Here is a 14,123-nt window from a genome sequence, read left to right as displayed (position 1 = left end):
TAGCAAGCATGAAAAGAGGAGAGGACAAATGCAGAATATGGAAAATGCATTTGAAATTAAGGAGACTGGCAAGATGAAACAATTCTTGCCAATACATATAGATGGATATATCAAAATATAAGGGGAACCACTAGTCAAATAACTATAATGGTCACACCCATAAAAAAGAAAAACCAACCCAAACATAACACTAAACATGGTCTGCGAATTGCAAGAAAAGAGAGCAAAAAGAGGATGGGAAGACAAAAGACCCAAAATAACAATCAAAAAAATTTTAAGTAAATGACAATAAATACATGCTTATCCATAATTACATTGAATGTAAATGGATTAAATGCTCCAACTAAAAGAAAAAGACTAGCTGAGTGAATTCAAAAGCAAGACCCATGTATGTGCTCTCTGCAGGACACCCACTTCAGATCTAAGGACACAGATGGAATAAAATATTACATGGAAGTGGAAATTATAGAAAAGCAGGAGTATCAATACTCATATCAGACAAAATATGTTTTAAAATAAAGAAGTTCACAAGAAAAAAAGAAGCACATTACATAATGATCAAAGAATCAATACAAGAAGAAGAAATAAAGATTGTAAATATATACTCACCCAAAACAGGAACAGTGCAATATTTAAGGCAATTACTAACAGCCATAAAAGGGGAAACTGACACTAACACAGTAATAGTGGGGGACATTAACACCCCACTTACATCAATGGACAGATCATCCAGACAGAAAATCAGTAAGGAAACACAGGCCTTAAATGACACACTGGATCAAGTAGACTTAACTGATATCTATAGAGCTTTTCACCCCAAAACAGCAGCATATACTTTCTTTTCATGTGCACACAGAACATTCTCCAAGATAGAGCACACCTTGGGCCGCAGATCAAGTCTTGATAAATTTTTAAAAATTGAAATTATTTCAAGCATTTTTTCCAGTCACAATGCTATGAGACTAGAAATAAACTACAAGAAAAAAACAGCAAAAACCACAAACTCTTTGAAGCTAAACAATATGCTACTAAACAATCAGAGGATCATTGAAGAAATCAAAGATGAAATTAAAATATACATAGAGACAAATTATAATGAAGATACTACAATCCAAAACTACAGGACACAGCAAAAGCAGTTCTGAGAGGGAAGTTTATAGCAATACAATCTTATCTCAGGAAAGAAGAAAAAATGCAAATAACCTTACACATTAAACATCTAGAGAAGGAAGAACAGACAAAGCCCAAAATTAGTGGAAGGAAAGAGATGATAAATATTATAGCAGAAATTAATAACAGAGAGATAAAGAAAACAATTGAGAAGATCAATGAAACCGAGAGTCAGTTCTTTGAAAAAATTAAGAGATTGATAAACCATTTGCCAGACTCATCAAGAAAAAAGGGAGAGGGTTCAAATCAATAAAGTTAGTAATGAAAAAGAAGTTATAACTCACACTGCAGAAATATGAAGCATCATGGGAGACTATACAGGCAACTGTATGCCAATAAAATGGACAACCTAGAAGAAATGGACAGATTCTTACAAATGTACAAGCTGCCAAGATTGAACCACTAAGAAATGGAAAACATGAATTGAACAGTAACAACTACTGAAATCGAAAATGTGATTAACAAACTTCCAAAAAATAGAAGTTCAGGAACTGATGGCTTCACACCTGAGTTCTACTAAACACTCAAAGAGTTAGCACCTCTTCTTTTGAAACTTTTCCAGAAAATTGCAGAGGAAGGAACACTCCCAAGCTCATTCAATGAAGCCCACCATTATCCTGATACCAAAAACAGACAAAGGTACCACCAAAAAAAAAAAAATTACAGGCCAATATCACTGATAAACATAGATGCAAAAATCCTCAACAAAATATTAGCAAACTGCATAAAAATATACATTAAAAAGATCACACACCATGATCAAGTAGGATTTATCTCAATGATGCAAGGATTCTTCAGTATCCACAAATCTGTCAATGTGATACACCACATAAACAAACCAAAAATTAAAAACCATATGATCATCTCAGTAGATGCAGAAAAAGCTTTTGACAAAATTCAACACCCATTCCTGATAAAAACTCTCTAGAGAGTGGGCATAGAGGGGAACTACCTCAATATAATAAAAGCCATTTATGACAAACCCACAGCTAGCATCATTCTCAATGGTGAAAAAGTGAAAGCATTTCCACTAAGATCAGGAACAAGACAAGGATGTCCCCTTTTACCAATGTTATTCAACGTAATCTTGGAAATGCTAGCCATGGAAATCAGAGAAAAGAAATAAGAGGAATCCAAATTGGAAAAGAAGATGTAAAACTATCTCTGTTTGCAGATCACATGATTCTATACCTAGAAAATCCAAAACACACTACCAGAAAACCATTAGAGCTCATTAATGAATTTGGTAGGATACAAAATTAATACATAGAAATTGATTGTATTTCTATATACTAACAATGAAAGATCAGAAAGAGAAATTAGGGAAACCATCCCATTTACCATTGCATCAAAAAGAATAAAATACCTAAGAATAAACCTACCTAAAGACACGAAAGACCTTTACTCTGAAAACTATAAGATACTGATGAAATAAATTAAAAAAGACACAAATAGATGGAAAAAATATACCATGCTCTTGGATTGGAAGAATCAATATAGTCAAAAGGGCAATACTACCTAAGGCAATCTACAGATTCAATGCAATCCCTATCAAATTATTAATGACATTCTTTACAGAACTAGAATTAAATATTTTAAAATTTGCAGCAACATGGGTGGAACTAGAGAATCTCATACTGAGTGAAATGAGCCAGAAAGACAAAGACGAATACAATATGGTATCACTTATAACAGGAATCTAATATCCAGTACAAATGAACATTTCCACAGAAAAGAAAATCATGGACTTGGAAAATAGACTTGTGGCTGCCTGATGGGAGAGGGAGGGAGTGGGAGGGATCGGGATCTTGGGATTATCAGATACAACTTAGAATAGATTTACAAAGAGATCCTGCTGAGTAGCATTGAGAACTATGTCTAGATACGCATGTTGCAACAGAACAGAGGGTGGGGGAAAATGTAATTGTAATGTATACATGTAAGGATAACTTGATCCCTTTGCTGTACAGTGGGAAAATAAAAAAAATTTAAAAAAATTTGTATGTGAACACAAAAGACCTTGTATAGCCAAAGCAATATTGAAAAAGAAAAAAAAGTAGAACTGGAGAGATCAGGCTCCCTGACTTCAGACTCTACTACAAAGCTACAGTCATCAAAACAGTATAATACTGGCACAAAAACAGAAATATAGACCAATGGAATAGTATATAAAACCCAGAAATAAACCCAAACACCTATGGTCAATTTATCTATAACAAAGGAGGCAAGAACATACAGTGGAGGAAAGATAGTATCTTCAATAAATGATGCTGGGAAAATCAGACAACTACATGTAAGAGAATGAAATTAGAACATTTTCTAACACCATATGCAAAAATAAAATGGATTAAATGCCTAAAGGTAAGGCCAGACACTATGAAACTCCTAGAGGAAAACTTAGGCAGAATGCTCTTTGACATAAATCACAGCAACATCTTGTTTGATCCACCTCTTAGAATAAAGACAATAAAGACACAAATAAACCAATGGGACCTAATTAAACTCAAAAGCTTCTGCACAGCAAAGGAAACCATTAAAAAAATGAAAAGACAACCCACAGAATGGGAGACAGCTTTTGCAAAATGACTCAACTGACAAAGGTTTAATCTCTAAAGTATATAAACAATTCATACAACTCAAAAACAAAAAAACAACCCAATTTAAAAATTGGGAAGAAGACCTAAATAGACATTTCACCAAAGAAAAACAGACGACCAAGAGGCACATTAAAAAATGCTCAAAATTGCTAATTATTACAGAAAAGCAAATCTAAACTACAGTTAGGTTTCACCTTATACCAGTTGGTATGGCCATAATTAACAAGTCAAGAAATAACAAATGCTGGAGAGGATGTGGAGAAAAGGGAACCCTCCTACACTGTTGGTGGGAATGTCAATTGGTACAACCACTATGGAAAACAGTATAGAGGTACCTCAGAAAACTATAAATATAAAACTACCATATGACCCAGCAATCCCACACCTGAGCATATATCCAGATAAGACTTACATTGAAAAAGATACATGCACACATATGTTCATTGCAACACTATTCACAAAAGCCAAGACATGGAAACAATATAAATGCCCATTGATGGATGGATGGATTAGGAAGGTGTGGTACATATATTCAATGGAATACTACTAAGCCATAAAAAGGGGCAAAATAATGCCATTTGCAGCAACATAAATGAACCTAGAGGCTCTCATACTGAGTGAAATAAGTCAGAGAAAGACAGACACCATATGATATCACTTATATGTGCAATCTAAAATATGGCACAAATAATCTATCTACAAAACAGAAAAGATAATGGGCATGTAGGACAGACTCATGTTTGCTGGGGGAGGGGAAGGGAGTGGGATGAATTGGGGTAGATTGGGAATCTGGGGTTAGGAGACAAAAACTCTCATATTTGGAGTGGACAGGCAATGAGATCCTACTGTATAACACAGGGAACTATATATCTAATCACTTGCAATGGAACATGATAGGGGATAATGTGAGAAAAGAATGTATATATGTATATGTGTGACTGGGTCACTTTGATGTACAACAAAAATTGATAGAACATTGTAAATCAGTCATAATACAAAATCTTTAAAATAAAATTGATTATAGTGATGGTTGATATACTTTATTTATTTATTTATTTATTTATATTCTTTTGATGGCTGCACCTGCACCATATGGAAGTTCCCAGACTAGGGTTTGAATCAGAGTTGCAGCTGTAGCCTACACCACAGCCACAGGAGCACTGGATCCTTAACCCACTGAGTGAGGCCAGGTATCGAACCCACATCCTCACAGAGACAACACTGGGTCCTTAACTCTCTGAACCACAATGGGAACTCTGGTTAATACACTTTAAGTGGGTGAATTGTATGGTATGTAAATTAGATGTCAGTAAAACTGCTACAAAAAATAAATGTGAATGATGTTATGACAAATAATTGGATATGATTATTTCTAGTAACATAATAAATTATACATTATAAGAATGTAACAATATATTCATTGTAATGAGTATAATAGCTAATGTGAATTAATATAGTTAATACAGTAGCTAACATTCATCGATATAGAAGCTAATATTTGTTAATACAATAAACACAATAGCTAATATTTATTGAGTATTGACTATGTACTAAGCACCATGTTAAATACGTATTTTATTTAATTAACAAAACTCTATGAGATGGGTGCTATCATCCCATTTAACAGATGAAGAAATCATGAGATATTCACTAGACCTATTTTAGTAATTACTTCATAATACGTACAAATATCAAATCATGTTGTACATCTGAAACTAATATAATGTTATATATAAATTATATCCTAATAAAAAATGAGACAGAAAAGTTAAATATTATTCAAAGTCACACAGCTGGTAAATAAGAAGCTGTGTGTTACCAAAGGTTTTGCTCCTAACCAACCGATTATACTCTCTGGAACAATGTAAAGACATGCACTTTCCAGCCTTAAACACATAATATTCAGTAAATATCTGCCAAGTGAATGGATGAGTTGATTTTGGATGACAAGGGAGAGGAGCAAGGATACTTATCTCTTATGCAGGGTAGCAAATATAGTAGTAACTACTATAAGAAAAAAAAATCAGGAAGGGGATAATTATTGTTCTTGGCTGTCTAAGTACTGTTAAATTTTTTTAAAGTATTGATAGTCTATAACAGTAATTCATCTCAAAGTAAAAGCCTAAGGATCTCTAAATTAGCAAAGAATATTTTTACAGCTTCCAGAATGAAAGATATCTAGAGAAGATAATAGTTAAGAAGTTATTAATTCTTGCTATTGGATTAAGAAATACAATTTCTCCAGTATACTAATGATTATCCAGTTAAGTTTTAGAGAGTCTTTTCAAATTAGGAGCACAAGTTTTCTTGTGCACATGTTCTGCTTGGTTATTCATAATCTATGGAGTAAAAGGCTGACCGTCTAAAGAAACAGGTGCTTACCTTGATTCAGCTCTAAGAAGAGACTCTTGTTGCCAGTCACGTGGGAGACAGTGCAGGACACATTAGGTACATGACGGGCCTTCCAGTAGCACATACTCCGGACAGTCACTGTGCCATTGCCCCAGTGAGGGTTTTGCTCAGTGACACAGTCCCCCTCAGGGGTCCAGGAAATCTGAGCAGCCGGCTTCCCTGCAACCGCCATGCACACCACAGTTCCATTCTCGCTTTGAACCAGGGTCACCTCAGGGGGTACTGCAGAAATGTAGGCATAATGCTTCAGTCTTAACACATACATGGGACAAGGAATTAGAGAGAGATTTGTTTCACTGCCAAATCTGGTTATCTGCAGTGCCACAGACATGATGTTCCTTACCTAATACTTGGAGGTGATAGCCACGATGGAAATTCCCATTTGGTGCTACCTTTTGACACCTGTAATACCCATCATGAGTGACGGCCACTGGACCAATCTGAAGGGCAGGATTCTGGTCAAGTCTGGAGGACCAGATTATTCTCTCATCAGTACAGTTTCCTGATGTGGTCTCATTTGTATCAGCCCTGTAGGCTCTGAAGCAGGGGGCCTTGTCTCTGAGGACTATTTCCCATGTTGCTACCACCACAGTTGTCCACAGCACAGGAGGGCAATAGAGCTCAGCCGTTGTATCCACCAGTACAGGTAGTGAAATATTAACTGGACACACACACACACACAGAAGATAACAAAAGAAAAGCTTGGTAAGGGATTTCATGTGTTAAATTTTATCCACAGTATATTACATGAAGTTGTACTAAAACATTACTTTGCTGGTGATCTTATTCTGGAAATATTAGACTTACATAAAAAAATTAAATATTCTCACAGTGCATAACCTAACCTAGAGATTAGCCCATTTTCTCCTATATTATGTTTTATTAGGTAAGCAATATTATATATGTGTATTGTGAACTATTTTAAGTATTTTAAAATTAATTCAGGATTTTTGATATATGTATATGTGTGTGTATGTAACAAATAAATGATAAAACACAATTATAAGTTAAAAGACAGACAATACTCTAAATCAAATGCTTTCGTCTTAGAGACTACCAGATTTATCTTGTAACTCATACTCCTCAAGATAGAACGAGGAATTAGTGATATACTTGTTTCTTCCTAAGTTTTGATGAGAGAGAAGAAATCACTAACACCAGAATGCAATGCTTATTCCTAAGAATGGCACTTCAACATAAATATTGAAAGTATATGGTAACTTATTTAAAATAACTAGGATGGTATTCAGGTTAAGCAAGCTGGAAAATGTTTATTTTTCATTTGGAGAATCATAAAGTCAGTAAAATCAACAGATCTTCCTCCTCCCTCCCTTTCTTCCTTTTCAGCCACACATACTATCAGACAGTTCAACTCTGAGCTCTGCTCACAAATTTTTGTTTCTGTACATTCAGTCTAATTGTGAGGATTAAATAAAGAAGGTGACTCCTTTTTCCCATCTTTTAAAATCAAAATCAAGCCCTGCAACCACTAAGTGTTTTCCAACAGAGAAGCTCACTCTTTCCCATAAATTCACGTGTTTCCGTGACTGGTAGGGGTGTGATGAGATACACTGATTAGGTGTTTCTGTTACAACTCACCTATAACATCAGAGGTGTCAGTGTGTCAGTGATTTCATCACTTTAACATGAACAGAACCAGCTGTGGCAGGGTAAAATTTTTATGTGAATAAACTTGTCTGTGATGAACTCTGCATTTAATATCTTTCCTCTCCTCTTTTGGTGACGCTTGCCTCTTATGCGATGTACTCAAACCCTGGCATTCCACAGCTAAATAAAGATCACATAACTAGATAAAGGAAGAGGGAAGATTTTAAAGCAGATCTGAGAGTACAGTTAAATCTATGCTCTTTCCATCACCCCAAAGGGAACTCCCTTGCAGAGGGAATCTCCCACTTGGCAAAGACTTAGAGACTAGCAAGAAAATGGCTTGTTGGAGAGCAATTAGAGGCAGGCATGGATAGGCATGTGGGCACAAAGGAAAGATGCCAAAGCTAAAATCAGAGAGATAAGGGACTAGTGAGGGAGAAAGCTGTGAATGCTTTCATGTTCTTCAGAGTTTGAAATTTACCTTGTAGGGATATACAGCCTTAATGTTTTCCCTAATGTTTATCCTCAAGATCTGACTCTGTCTTTTTTTTTTTTTTTTTTTTTTAAGGAAAGTACCAGCTAGTCAAATAAACATTCATTTCAAAAGAGGCACAGTCTTCAAAGAAGTAACTCTAAAGATTACTTTCAATTGGCCTTGGGACATTCCCTTTCTTTTCTTTTCTTTTCTTTTTTTTCCCTACTAATGCTCCTGACAGGGAGTTAGTCCTGTTTTATGTAAGTATAATTGATTCACAGTGTTTTTTCAACTCTTCTGTAGAACAAAGTGACTCAGTAGTACACACATAGAATTTCTCTTTTTTTGCATTTATTATTATTATAATTTATTTATGATTTTTTATCAAGTTCTGTTGTACAGCAAAATGACCCAATCACATACACATTTCCCTGTGCTATACAGTAGGATCCCATTGCCCATCTCATCCATCTCACTCCCTCCCCTTTACTCCTGAGGGACCCCAAATGTGCTCTTCTTGGCCATGATCTGTTTCTGTTTTTGTTTTTGTTTTTTTGATAGGATCATCTGTTCCATATTTTATTTTATTTTTTTCCTAAAAAGACACCAAAAAAACAAAACAAAAAAAGGATCAATTTTATATAGTTAGAAATAGAGAACTAACTGAAGGTGAACAGTTGGGTTTGAGCACTTAGACTGGGGGGTCATTTCATAGATTTGCAAGTAGTTGGATTCCTCAAGGGACTGCCTGGCTGGGTACCTATATAGCATTTTACTATTACCAGTTTATTATAAAGGATACAACTCAGGAACAGCCAAACAGAAGAATGCACAGGGCAATGTATGGGGGTATGTTTCTGTTCCATATTTTAGATTCCACAAATAAGTGATATCATATGGTATTTGTTTTTTTCTTTCTGGCTCACTTACTTAGTATGAGATCCATCCATGTTGCTGCAAATGGCATTAGTTTGTCTTTTTATGGCTGAGTAATATTCCTTTGTATATATGTACCACATCTTCTTAATCTATTCATCTGTCAATGGACATTTAGGTTGTTTCCATGTCTTGGCTACTGTGAATAGTGCTGCTATGAACATAGGAGTGCATTTGTCTTTTTTCAGTGAAAGTTTTATTTGGACGTATGCCCGGCAGTGGAATTGCTGGATCATATGGTAGCTCTGTATTTAGTTTCTGAGGTACCTCCATACTGTTTTCCATATAAACAACTCATGCAACTCAACAACAAAAGAGCAAAAAGCCTGAATGAAAAATGGGCAAAAGACCTTCTCCAAAGAAGACAAACAGATGGCCAACAGGCATATGAAAAAATGCTCAATATCACTAATTATTAGAGAAGTGCAAATCGAAACTACAGTGAGGTACCACCTCACACCAGTCAGAACGGCCATCATTAACAAGTCAACAAATAACGAATGCTGGAGAGGGTATGGAGAAAAAGGTACCCGCTTACACTGTTGGTGGGAATGTAAATTGGGACATTTCCTTTCTTTTTTTCACTACCATACCCTATATTAAGTCCCCATTACCATGCACTGAATTGCTGCAAAAGCCTCCTAACTTCTATCTCTGACCCAGAGCTCTTTTCCTTTCAGTTCATACCTTACACTGCAGCCAGTACATCATTCTACAACACATGTGATTCTCTCAACTCTAAAACCTTCTAGAGACCTCTCACTGCCAGAATAAGACATTTGAATGTGGTTGTATTGGCTTTGAAGGCCCTCTGTTTCACATTGATTCACTTTGCAATTTTATCCACTACACTGCCCCCACACTCCAGAAGAAAAAAACCAAGCACAAATCCATTTTGATGTCATTTTTTCACCCTGTTTTTACTGTCTAGGGTGTCCTACATAACACTCTTTTTCTATTAAAACACTCACTTCCTTTAAGACACAATTCACATGCTGCATCCTTTGTGAAGCATTTTCTAAGCCTTGGTGCTTAACACTCCCTCTCTACACTCCTGGTTCTCTTGATGTGAGTGCTTATCTCCTCTGCTTATGTGATAGCTGTGTTCCTATCTGGGTTCCCCCACAAAACTGGGCTCCCTGGGGGCTCTCTGGCAGTCTTGCTCATTTTGCTCACCTTCATGTTCTGCATAAAGCCCAGGACAGTGCCTCATAGAGAAAGCTCTTTAATCTTCCAGTAGAATTGAACTGCTTTAGGGAAGGATGGGTGAGTCCTTCAGGGTCCCTCATTCTTCAGCTGGGCACAAGGCTGGCACTTGGTCCAAACTTATCAACTATGTTTCTTCAGTACTAGCCTCAAAAAAAGCATATTACCTTCTTCAGGAGATATTACAGTGCTCTGCTTTCTGTCTGCAGATGAAGTAACTGTTGAAGCTATAAAATATTCAGAGAAAAGTAAATGAAATCAATTTAGATACTTATGAAATGGAAGCCATTATTTCCCAACAAAAACTTACATACAACATAATAGTCAATTAACTATAACAAAAATCCTTGTAAAACAGAAATGAAAAGTTGTTTCATCATGACATGGGAACACACACTGACATTTTTGAAAATACATTTATAAACTAATAATCAGTGATTCCTCATTTAAGAGATAACCTCCTTTTATACTGGAAAGCTATATTATGCAGCTTTACCCCTTCCCTAGCCATAATGGATTTGTCCTTCATGGGTATCTCACACAAGTTGAGCTAATTATAGTCCTCTTTCCAGATAACACTCCCTGATTAAAATTGTTTGGTCCAGTGGTGGGCACCTCATATTAGCAAATCATAATATTTTTGTCAAGAATTTTGGGACTAGAACAGAGAAGTATAGCTCATCTCTCTTCCTTTTCCATTTTTCTTACTGGGATAGTTAATTTTATGGGTCAGCTTGGCTAGATCATTGTACCCAGATATTTAGTCAAACATTATTTTAGGTTTTTCTGGGAATGTATTTTTAGATGAGATTAACAATTAAGTCAGTAGACCTTGTGTAAAGCAAATTATCCTCCATAATGTGGGTGGGCCTCATCCAATAGGTTGAAGATTTTAATAAAAAAAGACTGACCTCCTGGGACTGCCAGCAGACTGCCTTCAAACTGCAACTCATCAGCCTGCTGGTCTACCCTGCAGATTTTGGACTTGACTAAACCTCTACAATTACTTGATCCAATTCCTTAAAGTAAATCAGTCTCTCTGTCTTTGTCTTACTATCTCTCTCTCTGTATCTTTGTCTACAGAATGTATGTCCAACACACACATACATCCTGTTCTGTTTCTCTGAAGAACCCTAATATACCTACCTTGGGAAGAATGAAACGGAATAAAGAGATGGCAGACATCATCTAGCTCAACTTCCCAATTCGGTAGTCCCTGAGACCTACTTGCATTCTTTCCCTTGAGTTTCATAGAGTTTCTGATAGTCAAAATAGTCCTAATCTACTTCAAATTTGGTGTCTGAAAAACCTGTCTGCAATATTAAAAAAACACAATGATTTAAAAAATTCTTCTTATGATTTAAGGGCCTAAAAAGTCCCTCCTCTGGGTTTATAAAACTACCATTCAGTAACTATTTATGTGCCCTCTGCTTATAAAAATTTACTTCTTGCTCCCCATTCTAAGTATCCACCCAATTTTACCACATTAAAAAATAAACAAATTCAATACAGGTCTTAGAAATGAGCAGTGAACAGGCCTCTATAATAATTTGGCTTTTCTAGGTAGCTAAATGTTATTGCCTTGGGCTGGAAGGAAAGCAAGGAATGAGATTCTAACTGTTAAATTTAGCTAATATTAGGCTCAAGAATTTATTCCAGAAAGAGATAAGAAGTCAGAGCTGACCTTGGAAGGATTACTGAGATCAAGTTGTGTCTTCAATGTTCTAGACTCTAAAGCTCTATCATCGCACACAGTATAGCTTTGCCAAAGGACCAAAGAGTAAATAAACATTTGAAGCTTTGTAGTCCATATGGTCTCTTTTGCAAGTATTCAACTCTATTAATGCAGCAAGAAAGCAACCACGTATAATACATAAGCAAATGTGCATGACTTCAACAAAATTTTATCCGTGGATTTTGTCCATGGTCTGTAATTTGCTGACTCTTGATTTAAAGCATAGTTATTTGTTCATTCTAATTTCTTGCATCTACCACGATTAAAAATAAAAAAAACATCTATCGAGTATTCCATTTTCTTCTGTTTACTTTCCCTTTTAAAAATAAACTGAATTTCCACTGACAACCCCAAGTTCTCCCCCAAACTAAATAAATTCCCTATTATAACATAAGTTGTAATTCTCTTTCCTTCCTTCTCTCCTCCCTTTCCTTACCTTATCTTACGTTACCTGAAGTGTGCCAAGTATAGAGTACCCAATACAATTCTGATGAATAAGAAAACTCTAATGGCTTCTACCAGTTTCCAGCTAAAAGAAAGCTGTCTGATCAGCTGATCAGAAGATACCATCCATGACAGACAAAATGTTACTTGTGCCTGTGAGGACCTTTTCTTAAGGGCATCTTGACCTCGGTAGCCCTGAGATCTGTTGTTTATAGAAGAAAGTGTTTCACAAACCTAGAATCCTCTGGTCCTGGTTGAACAGATTTCTCCCTTATCATCAATTCTTTTTATGTTTTGGCTGCCACCCGTCATGCTCCCTATTTTGAAGGTATAGACTGTTGTCAATGGAAAGTTCAAAGAAATGAACCTTGATTCCTTTCAAAAGGACTTTCTTCTATCCTTTGGATTTTACTTCAAGTGCCCATTAGAAATTATGAATTTTAGTGACAAAGAAAATGATTTCATGCTTTGAATGCTTAAGTTGTTGCCATCTCAGTGATTCCCATTTTAGTTATCTTGTTTGAGAATATTGATAATTTGGCCTCCTCTTGATGAACTGACTTTTTTATTATGAAATGTCTTCTGTTATCTCTGATAATGTTTTCTTTTTGGTCTGAAATCTACTTTATCTGATATTAATTTAGGCACTCCAGCTTTCTTTTATTAGTGTTATCATGGTATGTTTTCCCCCAATCTGTTTACTTCTAATACTTTTCTGTCTATGTTTACAGTGCATTTCTCATAGACAGTGTAAAAATTGGGTCTTGCTTCTTATCCATGGTAATCATTTTTCTAGAACTCATAAGCTGCTATAGTCTCCGGAGATTCCAGAAGATACTTCCTTGATGAAAACGATAAGAAGTGCAATAATAAAGGATAGGGTGGGAAGAGAGTATTAGCATCATTGAGAAGCTCAATGGTGGGATCTTTTGTGGGCCAGAATAGAGAGTAAGAGAAGTTGTTATGGAAGTGGGCTTCATAATGACAGTGGAGATGATAGGATTCTGCATTACCAAGAAAAGATGACAGCACTTAACAGTCAAAGGCAAGATAGATATAATTATCATAAACAGTAGTAGAGCCAGAATGGAAACTAAGAGACACTAAGAGAAACTAAGGATTTGTGGAAAAAGCTAAATAAACCTTGGTATTCTAAGGGACAAGAGAGATCAGCCAAAGAATATATGGTTTTCACTATATAGCCAAATCAAGAGTGAGAATCTTAGTTTTGTCTACTGCAACAAAACTGCCATGGACTGTGTAGTTTAAACAGTAATTTATTTCTCACAGTTCTGGAAGCTGAAAATCCTAAGGTCAGGGTACCTACAGATGTGGTGTCTTATGAAAGCCCACCTCCTGGCTTATAGGCAACTGCCTTCTTACTGTATCCTCACCTGGGAGGGGCAGAGGGAGAGAGAACAAAGCAAATTTTCTTGTATCTCTTCTAATAAGGGTACTAGTCCCATCATGGGGACTCCCCCTTCATAATCTAATTACTTCCCAAAAGCTCCATCTCCAGCTGTTATCACATTGGATATTA

The 14,123-nt window shown here is 35.9% G+C and overlaps 1 protein-coding gene across 7 annotated transcripts in view; it reads right to left on the bottom strand.

The window, feature by feature from the left end:
• The window catches only part of LOC125133875 (cell surface glycoprotein CD200 receptor 1-like), a 45,373-nt gene that overhangs the window by 18,407 nt on the left and 12,843 nt on the right, over positions 1-14,123 (bottom strand). For 6 of the 7 annotated variants that reach the window (XR_007136525.1, XR_007136524.1, XM_047792517.1 and 3 more), the window contains exons 2-4: positions 10,572-10,631; positions 6,523-6,840; positions 6,150-6,401 (exon numbers count right to left, since the gene is read on the bottom strand). Coding sequence is in view for 5 of the 7 variants with exons in the window: in XM_047792517.1 (XP_047648473.1) it covers positions 6,150-6,401; positions 6,523-6,840; positions 10,572-10,631 (630 nt within the window). In the remaining 2 variants the exon portion in view is untranslated. Of the gene's footprint in view, positions 1-6,149; positions 6,402-6,522; positions 6,841-10,374; positions 10,632-14,123 lie in introns of all 7 variants that reach the window. The other variant, XM_047792535.1, reaches the window with a different exon arrangement.

Source organism: Phacochoerus africanus, chromosome 1, assembly GCF_016906955.1.
Source record: "Phacochoerus africanus isolate WHEZ1 chromosome 1, ROS_Pafr_v1, whole genome shotgun sequence".
In the NCBI taxonomy this organism is placed as follows: domain Eukaryota; kingdom Metazoa; phylum Chordata; class Mammalia; order Artiodactyla; family Suidae; genus Phacochoerus; species Phacochoerus africanus.
This window is presented reverse-complemented; position numbering and strand designations above follow the sequence as displayed.